Source organism: Chinchilla lanigera, unplaced genomic scaffold (assembly GCF_000276665.1).
Source record: "Chinchilla lanigera isolate Chin_1 unplaced genomic scaffold, ChiLan1.0 scaffold00143, whole genome shotgun sequence".
Taxonomy (NCBI): domain Eukaryota; kingdom Metazoa; phylum Chordata; class Mammalia; order Rodentia; family Chinchillidae; genus Chinchilla; species Chinchilla lanigera.
This window is the reverse complement of record NW_004955544.1, coordinates 2,963,441-2,975,058: the sequence shown is the minus strand read 5'-3', so window position 1 is coordinate 2,975,058 and position 11,618 is coordinate 2,963,441. Positions and strand designations below refer to the sequence as shown.

At 47.0% G+C, this 11,618-nt stretch overlaps 1 protein-coding gene across 1 annotated transcript in view; it reads left to right on the top strand.

The window, feature by feature from the left end:
• Positions 1-11,618, top strand: part of Clcn4 (chloride channel, voltage-sensitive 4) — a 77,642-nt gene that overhangs the window by 24,921 nt on the left and 41,103 nt on the right. Inside the window, exons 3-5 of the mRNA XM_005411399.2 lie at positions 2,038-2,192; positions 4,774-4,873; positions 10,871-11,058. Coding sequence (XP_005411456.1) covers positions 2,049-2,192; positions 4,774-4,873; positions 10,871-11,058 — 432 coding nt within the window. The 5' untranslated portion in view covers positions 2,038-2,048. The remainder of the gene's footprint in view (positions 1-2,037; positions 2,193-4,773; positions 4,874-10,870; positions 11,059-11,618) is intronic.

The following is an 11,618-nucleotide window of genomic DNA, read 5'->3' as shown; positions in this document are numbered from 1 at the left end:
TGATCTTCACATGTGGACTCTAATTGAAAATTTGCCTTTTTGCAAAAACGTACTTTGTAACCCCCCGTGTTAGTGTTACAGTTTGTATCTGCTTTTTTTCTTTTTCTTTTTCTTTTTTTTTCCCTGGTACTGGGAATCAAACTCATGAACTTGCGCTTGCCAGGCAGGCACTGCGCCGCTGAGCTAAATCCCCATCCACGGTTTGTATCTGGATGTCCCCCCAAAGCCTCATGCATGAAGAGGTGGAACTTTGGAGAGGCAAAATGATAATGAAGTGCTATATTCATCCACAGATTAGTCTACTGATAGGTTTATGACTGTCTGGTTGGAAGAGGTACGTAATTGGGAGCATGACCTGGAATGGTGTATTCCTACTCCTATCTTCTCACTTGCTGTGTGCTTTCTGTCCATCATGATATGAGCAGATTTTCCTCTGCCATGCCCCTCTGCCATGCTGTCCTGCCTTACAGCAAGCTGACCATGGACTGACGTGGGCCAAAGTAAACTTCTCCCTTAAATTGTAGGCACTGAGTATTTTGTCTCAGAAATGAGATAAGTGGTTAAGACGTGTTATTCAGCTTTCTGTCACCAAAACAAAACACCTGAGACCATCAATTTACGAAGAGAAAATGTTTATTTTCCCTCACAGTCTTGGAGGTTCAGTCTGTGACCAGTTGGCCCCTTTGCTTTGAGCCTGTGGCGAGGCAGCTTATCATGGCAGGAACAGATGGGGGAACAAAGGCAGTCACCTCAAGGTGGGAACACAAAAGTGGAAGAGGGTGGAGCCCCACAATCACCTCTAAGGTGAAATCCTGATGGATTTCCTTGAGAAATAACATAAGGACCTCCCTTTAGGTTACACTTCTTGAAGTTTCCACCACCTCCCAGCAGCGCCACCCTGGGTCTCTAGGGCATATTCTAGATCCAAATTCCAGCACCTCAGAACTGGTGCTCACAGCGCTTTCAAGATCCTTCACAAACATATGCACGTGCAGTGTGCCAAAAAATTTCAGTTGCTAGAAACACATGCTAGCAGCTGAGGTTGCAGAAGGTAACATTCTGCCTTTGTTTCCACAATCAGTACTGAGAACAAATGCCCCGTTTTGGTCTATTTAGTGCCACACTTTTTTCTTTGCATTTTTGTGCTTTTTTATTGGTGATTTTGCTGTTTCAGTGGCCCTGAAATATAATGCTGTCTAGCGTTCCTAAGTGTGAGAAGATTGTGATGTGCCTTGTGGAGAAGATACAAGTGTTAGAGAAACTTTGTTTAGGGATGAGCAATAATGCCATTGACTGTGAGTTCAATGTCAATGAACCAGCAGTATATGCTAAATAAGGTGTCTTTAAATGGAAGCACACATAAAACAAGGTTATGTATTAATCACCTGACAAAATTGTGACCAGAGGCTCACAGGAATTTAAACCTGGGTAATTCTAGGGTCAGTGGTTCGGTATTTTCTTTGTTCTTTTCTGTGGTGTTGGGATTGAACCCAGTGCCTTGTGCATGCTAGGTAGACACTGTCACTGAACCACATCCAAAACCCTTTGTATTTTTTGACACAGAGACTCACGAAGTTGCTCAGACTGGCCTCAGAGTTGCAATTCTCTTGCCTCAGCCTCCTGAATAGCTGGGATTAGCTATCAGTATTTTCTGGTTCAGTGTTTGAGGTGACTTTATAGGATATAACTGTGAGCCACTGGGCATTGTGGCCCAGTCCTATAATCCTATCACTCTAGGAGGCTGAGGCAGGTGGATCAGAAGTTCAAACCCAACCTGTGCAACTCAGCAACTTAAGAAGATCCTGTCTCAGAAAGGGGGAGAGGAAGGCCTAGGAATGTAGCTCAGTGTTAAAGCCTTGGATTCAATCTCTAGTACTGCCAAAAAGAGACATAACTGCTGATGAATTATGAGAGCTGGCTGTGTGTATATTACATTGTAACAGAGATGCTTATGCTGAGATAGTTTTTTTAATACAAGAACGTTGAACTCATGAATTATTCCCTACTTCAGTTTTAAACGCTGATTTTCTCCTCCAGGTGTAAGTAGCATGGTCAATGCAGGAGTGATGAGCAGCTCTGGAAACCTGATGGATTTCCTTGACGAACCATTTCCTGATGTGGGGACTTACGAGGATTTCCACACCATTGACTGGCTGAGGGAAAAGTCACGGGACACTGACAGACACAGAAAGGTAGGTAGTGCTTGAAGACCTCACTGAGGGGGCTACCGGCCAATGATATGCACTGTGCAGGAAGGTACCAGCTCTGGAGCTGGGGTGGAGGTGCCCGTGCCATGGACTAGTTACATTCAGAAGGGAAGGATGAGTGAGAGAGGCAGAGATAGGGGCAGAGAATTATAAGACCAGGCACTCTGGGTGAGAGGCTGTGTTGTACCGAGGAAATGTAGTGTAGAGGTTAGAGGGGACCCTGGAGCCAGGTAAATCTAGGGCACATCCTGCCCCTGACACATTCAGGCTGGACATCTTTGAAGGTGTCATTTCTAGGCCCCATTTTCTCATCTATGAAGATGGAGTTAATTACATTTGAAGACTGAATGAAATTGTGTGTGTGTGTGTGTGTGTGTGTGTGTGTGTGTGTGAAGGCACATTTTCCCAGTGCTTGGCATCCAGCTGGCCTGGGGGATGGACCACAGTAAAGGTAAGAAGCAGTGCCGTGAGATCATTCAGGAGGGATGGCTAAGGAAGGGCTTCTCCTTTCAGTTGGGGTTTTAAAGATGAGTAAGAATTTGCTAGGCAGAGGGAGCAGGAAACGATTCTAAATCTCAGGACTGGCATTTTTAAAAAAAGAGTTAGGAAAGAACATGGTACCTGTGGGCAACTCGGAGAGCTCCTAGGGTGTGCAGGAGGATTCATGAAAGGAAGGTAAAATGACAAGTTTGACCTGTGGGCGACGGGGCCACGATGGTAATGCCCAAGTGGGCTACGGAGAAGAGTATATTTTGTATTGAAGGCTGCAGAACTGGATAAAGGTGAAGGGAGGAAGAGGAAGCTCAAATGTCAGGTCAGGAGAAGAAGGAGGGCTGACTGAAGACAGGGAAGTGCAGATGGAGCGGGGACAGGGTGAAGAGCTATGCTGAGGTTCCACTGCCAGGCTTTGAGGGAGGGCTGGAGGGCAGGGGTGGAGTTGTACCAAGGAAGACCAGGCTGCGGCCTTTGCTGCTGAGAATAAGGAGAGGAGCAGCAGCGGGAGGCAGAGGGAGGCCAGTGCATTACTGGTTCTCATGCTTCGAGTTGCAGCTGCCTGCCTGGGCTGCCGCTGGGCTGGGGTCAGCAGGCAGAAGGAACTCTGCAGTTCAAGGATGAGGCTAGGGTTGCGATGGAGAAGGGGGGGGTCCCTGCACGCAAGTGCATCCTGAAGCTGTAGAAATGGGCAAGGTGGCGTGGGCAGAAGGATCAGGCAGTCAGGACCCTGGGGCGGCACAGACGGGGAGCCATAGCGAGACCCTCCGAAGAAGCTGTTCAAGGCGAAGGACGGAACCAGCCAGGTGCGGTCCCAAGTGAGAGGAGGACAGAACGTTGAGGGGGCTGCTCACTACGTCACCTTCCACGAGAGGCAGAGTAGCAGGGCACCCCAACGATGTGGGGGCTGTCGGTGGGCAAGCTGCTTCAGAGGAGGACGAGAAATGACGCGGAGTGCCGCTGTCACGTCATTTCCTGAAGGTTGGCATGAAGGAGGAACAGATGCATAGGGGACAAGGCTTGCTCAAGACGATGCAGTCTCTCGGCTCCCACCTGGAGGAACGTAGCAGACAGAGACGCCTTCACCCTGGAGCAAGGATCAGCAAACTGTGGCTCTCAGGCCAAAGTCAGCTGGCATCTTGTTCTGCAAATGTAGTCACTGGAGCTCAAGCACGCCTATTCTTCTACACATCTTTCATGGCTTCTTTTGTGCTACTAAGGCAGAGTTGGGTAGATGGAATAGAAACTACTTGGCTCACAAAGCTCAAAATATTTGTACCCTGGCCCTTCACAGAAGTGTTGCTGACCACCCCTCTAGAGGGTTGTGAGGGGAATGATGATCTCAGGATGAAGTATTCTGTTGACACTGGGAGGAGAAAGGGTGTTCTTACTGCAAGCACAGACACATCTGTTTGCTGTGGTAAACATAAGCGATGCTAGGTGACTCAAAGTTCTTGCTGTTAGAATTAACCTTGAAAACAAAAGTAGCAAATAAAGTTTATTGATTAGGCACTTATCGACTTACTGAAGTTTGTATTTTCTTATGTATTTATTTGAGACAGTGTTTCTCTGTGTAGTCCAGGCTGGGTCATGAATTCAGTGTGTAGCCCAGGCTGGCCTCAAGCTCAGGACAATCCTCCTGCATCAGCCTCCTGAGTGCTTAGATTACAGGCGTGTGCCACCACTTAAATATGCTTATTAATGAACAGACCTTACAATGTAAACTAAATTAGTAACTCATATTCAAACTGGTGATGTGAAATCAATATCTCCCTTCAGAATAGATTTTAAATAATCAAAGAGTAAATCATACTTAGTATGTTTTTTTAATTAAGTGGAGTTTTGTACTCTGATTCTGTAGAGAATACTGTGTTATGGCATCTTTATAGCTCTGTGATCTTGAAAGCCCATTTTATCATCATGGTGCATGACTGAAAAAATGATGTAACTGGGAATTTAGTTGCTTAATTACATTCATTTTCTCAATTGCTGTTTCCCAAGGAAACCATTTCAGGAAAAGAAGCATGAATTGGGAAATCTGTTCAGATCAACTGCTGTGTCTCTTTGTTTCTAGATAACCAGCAAAAGCAAGGAGTCCATCTGGGAGTTCATCAAGAGTCTGCTGGATGCCTGGTCAGGATGGGTGGTGATGCTGCTTATCGGGCTGCTGGCGGGTACGTGGTAGGGTATGCAGTACTCCCTTGCAAGGCCAGGGAGGCTGGGATCCAGAACAACAGCTGTTTGGGAGGATATTTGGAATAGGAAGCATTTATCCTTTCCTCCCCACGCAAGGGTTTATGACTTGAAATATGTAAGGGTAAAATACACAACCATATATTTAGCCTAAAATCTATCATCAAGCCCAAGGCATGGGCTCCTGGTGAGCTGTAATATAGTGCTGTTTGGCCCTTCCACCTGGTAGGTGCTACAGTTTATTACCACAGTGGATTTTCTTGAAAACACACCTTGTACATTATCTTGTACTTGGTTATGTAGAAGTCAACAAAGTATGGAAGGGAGCCAGGGATGTAGCTCAGCGGCACATGCTCCTGCCTGGGAAACGCAAGGTCCTGAGTTCGATTCATGGTACCCTCCCAAAAAACCCACCAAAACAAAGTATGAAAAATTGGATCTTCAATCAAGAAGCACCATATGACATTTCAGGAGTACTACTGGCAACCCACAAAATGGATTGTGAACATCTGTGGCCCTCAAAATAATGCTAGACACCCACCCACAGGATCGAGGGTGGACCCGGGGACAGTGTCTCCATTCCCTACATTGTTCTGACTCTCAGAGCCTCTGTGTCCTTTTATAATCCCAGTGCCACGTTTGTGAGTGGTAGATATTTCCAGAATAAGTACATGATTATTTGGAGGGAAAAAACAAACTGTGTACTAGGCTTATAGCTCAGCTGTGCAGTGTCTGCCTGGCAAGTGGAAGGTCCTGAGTTCGATTTCTGGTACAAATAAAATAAGTAAAATAAAAAAACAAAATGTACTAGCTCTTCTGGGAAATGGATTCTTGAAAATAATCTAAGGCAGACCCCACTAATGTGGCACAGATAAGATTTTGTGATGACAGAGGATTTTGATTCCTGGGAGAGCTCTCATGTACTCTAAAGGTAACTGTGGAAGGGGCTTGGTTGCCAGGGAAGCACTCCTCCTGCCCTGTCAGCCTCTGCATTCTGTAAGGAGGCACAAGGTATGCCTGGGGCAGAAGGGCGGAGTCTCTTCCTTCTAGTCACCGTGGCGGTCTGCCCACTTCTCTAGTTCTGTCCTTCCTTCGCCGCTCGTGTTTCCCAGTGCAGGATTGCATCCACCGGGGCGGGCACTGGACCCAGCAGGTGCAGTGTTCTACCACCCAGTTTTTGCATGACTGCTTCTATGAAGGTGACTATGTGGGAGTTTGCTGTGAATTTTGATGCTGTTGTGCAGAGGATTATAAAATCTTACAATGCATTATTATTCCTGGCCTCTAAGAAGGAGAGATAAGTGGAGGGGGACACAAAGAAGCTAATAAAAGATGTACTGGAGTCTTGGCAGAATAAACAGCACAGTTTAGATTTATTGATCAACCTAGGGGCCTTGTTGGGCCATCTTTAATGCATCTGATTTGGACCAGCTGGTCTCACTTGCAACCTAATTTCCATCGCTCCCTTCAAGAAGAATCATTTGGGGAATTTAAAATACTCTCTTGCCGAGGCTTCAGTGAAACAGCATTGAGTAAAGCTCCCTTCCTTCCCCTCCATGATTCAAAAGTGCAGCCAAGGGTGAGAATCATCCTTGGAGGCGGATTCCTTGGACATAGCAAATGAATGCAGCAGGGCAAGACCTGGGAGCATACTGAAAACAAAGGTGGCTGTTGTGTTCTTTTGATCTGGATGCACCTTGGAGGGAAATCTGTTCGCCTTCGCTGATGTCTAGCAGTGGGGAGGACCCTGCATCCCACTGCCTGGCCGGTCCTCCCCCAGGGGCCCCCTGACCATTTTATTTGTACCCTCTGATGGAGGCATCTAGCAGTATGTTCTCTGCAGAGTGTTTATCAAGTGCCACCACTGGGTGGCAATGTTGCACCACAGAACAAAGCTAAGGGCCACCCCCGAACTAGAATCAGCAAGGAAGATTGGGTGTGGAGTGTGATGATGAATGAAAGAAAAAGGATGGAACTCGGGGTGATGATTGAGTCTTGTTCCTGAATATCTGTGGGCCTCCTCCATCACCTTCAGGCCTTTGTTCAAATGTTTTCCATTTGAAGCTTTCTCTGATCTCTAAAATCACATCCCGTCCTCTCCGAGCCTGTCCTCCTCACCCTCTGTTTGCATTGATGTATGTAACAGCTTTATTGAAGTGTAACTCACATACCATGCAACTTGCCCATTTAAATGTACAGTCCAGTGGTTTCTAGTGTATTCATAAGAGCTGTGCAACGATCACCGTGATCAATTTGAGGACAATTTTATCACCTCTAAAAGAGCGTTTGCATCCTTTAGCTATCAAGTGCCAGCCTCCCCTCCCTGCACAAGACTACCACACATCTACTTTCTGTTTCTGTAGATTTGCTTATTCTGGACGTTTTATGCAAATAGAATCATATACTATCTGGTCTCTGTGGCTTTTCACTCAGCACAATTTTTTAAGGTTCATCCATGTTGTAGCACGTTAGTACTTTATTCTTTTTAATTGTCAAATATTATTCCACTGTATGGCAAACCACATTTTGTTCATCCTGTCATCCATCGATGCATAATTAGGTTGTTTCCACTTTGGGCTATTTTGAACAATGCTGTCATGCACATTTGTATACAACCCTCTTTGTGGATGAATGTTTTCATTTTTCTTGGACATAGAAGTATGTGGAGGAGTGGTGGTCAAATAGTAACTCTGTATTTAACTTTTTGAGAAGCTGTTACATTGCTTTCTGAGTTGGCTACTCCATTAGGGTCCTGTGATTTGTCTCTAGCACTTACTGCTTTCTAACAGAGCCCCTAATTCATTTACTTAATTTTATTAGCATCTCCTCCCCTCCAAAGTACAATTGTATGAAGGCGAGGACTTGGGGCTACTTTGCTCGCTTCTGTGCCCATAAGGTAAGACTAGTAACTGGCACACAGAAGCAGGTCCTCAATAAATAGCTCTTGAGCAAATGAATAGATCTGAGTTCTCTGATTTTTCATTCATTTGCATACTCCCCTCATTTATTCAACATGGACATATACTTCTAACCGTGTACCTGACATAGATACAACATACACAGGGCATACAGGGTCTGTAGCCACTTGGAGTAGACATGGGGTCTGGATGCCTGGCCTGATGTCTGCTGTAGTAGGAAAACTAGTCAACAGAACTTTCCCCCACCACTTACAAACTTGGAAGTACAAACACACACATGTGAACACATGCACAAACACACCTCTATCTGGCTAATCATGATACCACCATGTGTGAGGTATAGTGCCGGGGGAAGGGCAGGCAGCCACAGAGATCCTGGAAGTTCCACCCAACTCACACTTAGGAGATCACGGAAGCCCTCCTAAAAGAGGTGATAGAAATGCTGGACTCTGGAAGACAAGTAGGAGATTGCCCAGCGCAGGAGGGAGGGGCTCGCCAATATGCAGAGAAGGCACCTGTTATGCTCCAGGAACATGGAGTGGGGGTGGCATAGAAAAAGGTGCAACTGGAGAGTTAAGAGGGGTCAGCTGTCGGGGACAGAGACTTGTTGAGGGTTTGGCTGCTTTCCCAGGAACAATGGGAAATCATGGCACGGTTCTCTGTAGGTGGTGATGATAGCAAGGATCACAGCGGCATTTCTGAAAGCTTGTGGGACAACAGTATGCAGAAGCCATCGTACAGGAGTAATACTGGGGCAGGGAGACAAAGAGGAAGCTCTTGCTGCAGCCCAGGCCAAAAAGATTCCAAAATGGTGGTCAGAGTGGCAGCGGAGGCCGAGGGGAGTGGAGCCATTCAAGAGAGATTTCCAAGGTGGAGTTGCAAGGCTGTGGTGATCTCTCAGACAGGGAACACTTACCTAGGCTTGTAGCTGGCACAAGCCCTTGGATGGAGGGCTCTTTGCCCAGCTAGTCAAAGCAGAGGCGGGGAGGAAAATGCTTGAGTTCAGCAGTGGACACAGTGAGTTGGAGCAGAGTATCCAGTGACCCAAGAGGCGATTAGATTTGTGTCTTTTGACAATTCTTGGTCATTGGCTTTGACTAGTTGGGGCTCTATTAAAAAGGCTTGTGAGAGTGAGTCTAACAGAATGGTCATAATTAATTAGTCATGTCTGCCTGGGCACGTCAGAAGGCTGTGACGGTGAGTCCAAAAGAGTGTCACAATTGATTGGTGATGTTTGCAGTGGGCTTTGGAGGCTGGTAGCTGAGCTGTGTGGTTCTTCACATCGTTCTTTTTGTTACCCATGTACGTTTGTAGCTCAGTAGCAAACAGAAGGACACATATAGGGTTGCCAAGGTTGAGAGCAAAGAGAAGAAGGGAAAGGGTGTAGGGTTAAGCTTTGAGGAAATGCACCTTTTACAGGTTGGGTGGTGAAGTAGGAAAGACAGGAGAGACAGAGGAAACCAGGAGAGTTTAATGGTGTGGAAGTCAAACGAGGATGTGTTGCTGGGGCGTCAGGGACCAGCAGTGTCTGATGCTGTTGAGAGGCTTGAAGCGGGGTCAGCCAAGTTTTGCTGTAAAAGACCACTTGGGTAAGTATTTTCACCTTTGTTGGCCATGCAGTTCTTGTCTTAACCATTTAGTGCTGCACGGTAGCATGAAAGCAGCCGCGGTCAGTACATAACTGAATGGTAGAGCTGTGCTCGCATAGAATGTTATTTACAAAAACAGGCAGGGAGCCAGATGTGGCCTATGGGCTGGGGCTTGCAGATCCTTCTCAAGAAGATGAGTTCTGAGCACACGCACCATTGCCCTTAGCTGCATGGCTTTCTCCTGATGGGTGGAAGGGAAGTGAGCCTGAGAAGAGGAAGGAAAGAGATAGGATGGCCACTGGTGGGCGAGGGGGTGAGAGGGTTTGTTTTGGTTTTCATGCCTATGGGAAGAAGTCGTCAGAGAGAGAGGGGCTGAACATATCGGAGGAAGGGGGAATTGTAAGAGCAAAAGCCCTGAGGAGAAGGAAGGAGATCCGGGCTTAAGGAGAAAAGGGCCCTTGAACCCAGGTGGACAGCTTCCTACTGCAGAGTGGGTAGAATGCTAACGTGAATGCATTGTGGAAGATGCAGGATGGGCAGTGTAATAACATTCCAGTAGAAATATGAAAAATTAAGAAGTCTGAAACAAGCTCTGCCTTCCTAACAGGCTAGAACGGTGGTCCTGGAAAGAGACACGAGCAGCTTCCCATGGCCCACTCAACTACACCTTCTATTTTATTCCACTTCTCTTAGCCTTTAACTTTTTTTTTGGGTACATTTGTACAAAGTGGAGTGCCATCCCCACTCCGTGTTCCTGGAGCATAACAGGTCCCTTCTCTGCATATTGGCGAGCACCTCCCTCCTTCACTTGAATGGCTCCACTCCCCTCGGCCTCCGCTGCCACTCTGACCACCATTTTGGAATCTTTTTGGCCTGGGCTGCAGCAAGAGCTTCCTCTTTGTCTCCCTGCCCCAGTATTACTCCTGTACGATGGCTTCTGCATACTGCTGTCCCACAAGCTTTCAGAAATGCCGCTGTGATCCTTGCTATCATCACCACCTACAGAGAACCGTGCCATGATTTCCCATTGTTCCTGGGAAAGCAGCCAAACCCTCAACAAGTCTCTGTCCCTGACAGCTGACCCCTCTTAACTCTCCAGTTGCACCTTTTTCTATGCCACCCCCACTCCATGTTCCTGGAGCATAACAGGTGCTCTGCATATTGGCGAGCCCCTCCCTCCTGCGCTGGGCAATCTCCTACTTGTCTTCCAGAGTTACATAAGTGTAACACTTATGCTTCTCTTACCTGATTTAAGCAACTGAAACCTTCCTCCCATCGGGCTGGACACTGCCTTATCTACACCATAAATGTTTAGATGACTTGCGAGTGAGTGAAAGAAGCTTCCCGTGATGGCTGCAGCCCCCTGGCACGCTTGCCAACCCTGGTAACTGCCAGGTGCCTGGGCTGCCCTGTGCTGTGCATTCATTCTCCCCACACTGCGTTCACCTGAGGGCTTCGATCTTTCTTTCAGGCACCTTGGCTGGTGTCATCGATCTTGCTGTCGACTGGATGACTGATCTGAAGGAGGGCGTCTGCCTGTCTGCCTTCTGGTACAGCCACGAGCAGTGCTGTTGGACGTCCAATGAGACCACTTTTGAGGATAGGGACAAGTGTCCTCTGTGGCAGAAGTGGTCAGAACTGCTGGTCAGTCAGTCAGAGGTGGGTGTCTGCACAGGGTCCTGGCCGGGGTCTCCCAGCAGTCTGTGGTCCTAGAGCGCCTGTGCTGTCACCTTCCACGAATATTCCCTGGCTTAACACTAGTGTGTCTGTTTGCTTCCAGCTCTGATGCTGGCACTCACACCTCCCTTGGAAAAGCCTTTCGTGCTCTTGCATGTGCACAACACGCATGTGGTATTGTCAGAAGCCTGTGTTTGGTTTTTTCTCACCGAAGGGGGTTTCTTGATCACGCTAAAGAGTTGTTTTAATCCCATCTAATTAAAGAGAAATATGCTATTTCGATAGTCCTTCCGTTAATGCGTACAACTTGATGGATTTTAGTACATCCACAGAGTTGTGTAACTCCGACCACAATCTAATTTTAGAACATTTTCATCCCCTACCCATGAGAAAAACCCCTTACTCATTAGCAGTCACTTCCATGTCTTTCCCACCTGCAAACCCCAGGCAACCATTTATCTACTTTTGTCTACAGGTTTGCCTCTTCCGGATGTATCACATGAATGCAGTCATGCAATATGCAGACTTTGTGTCGCTTAGCA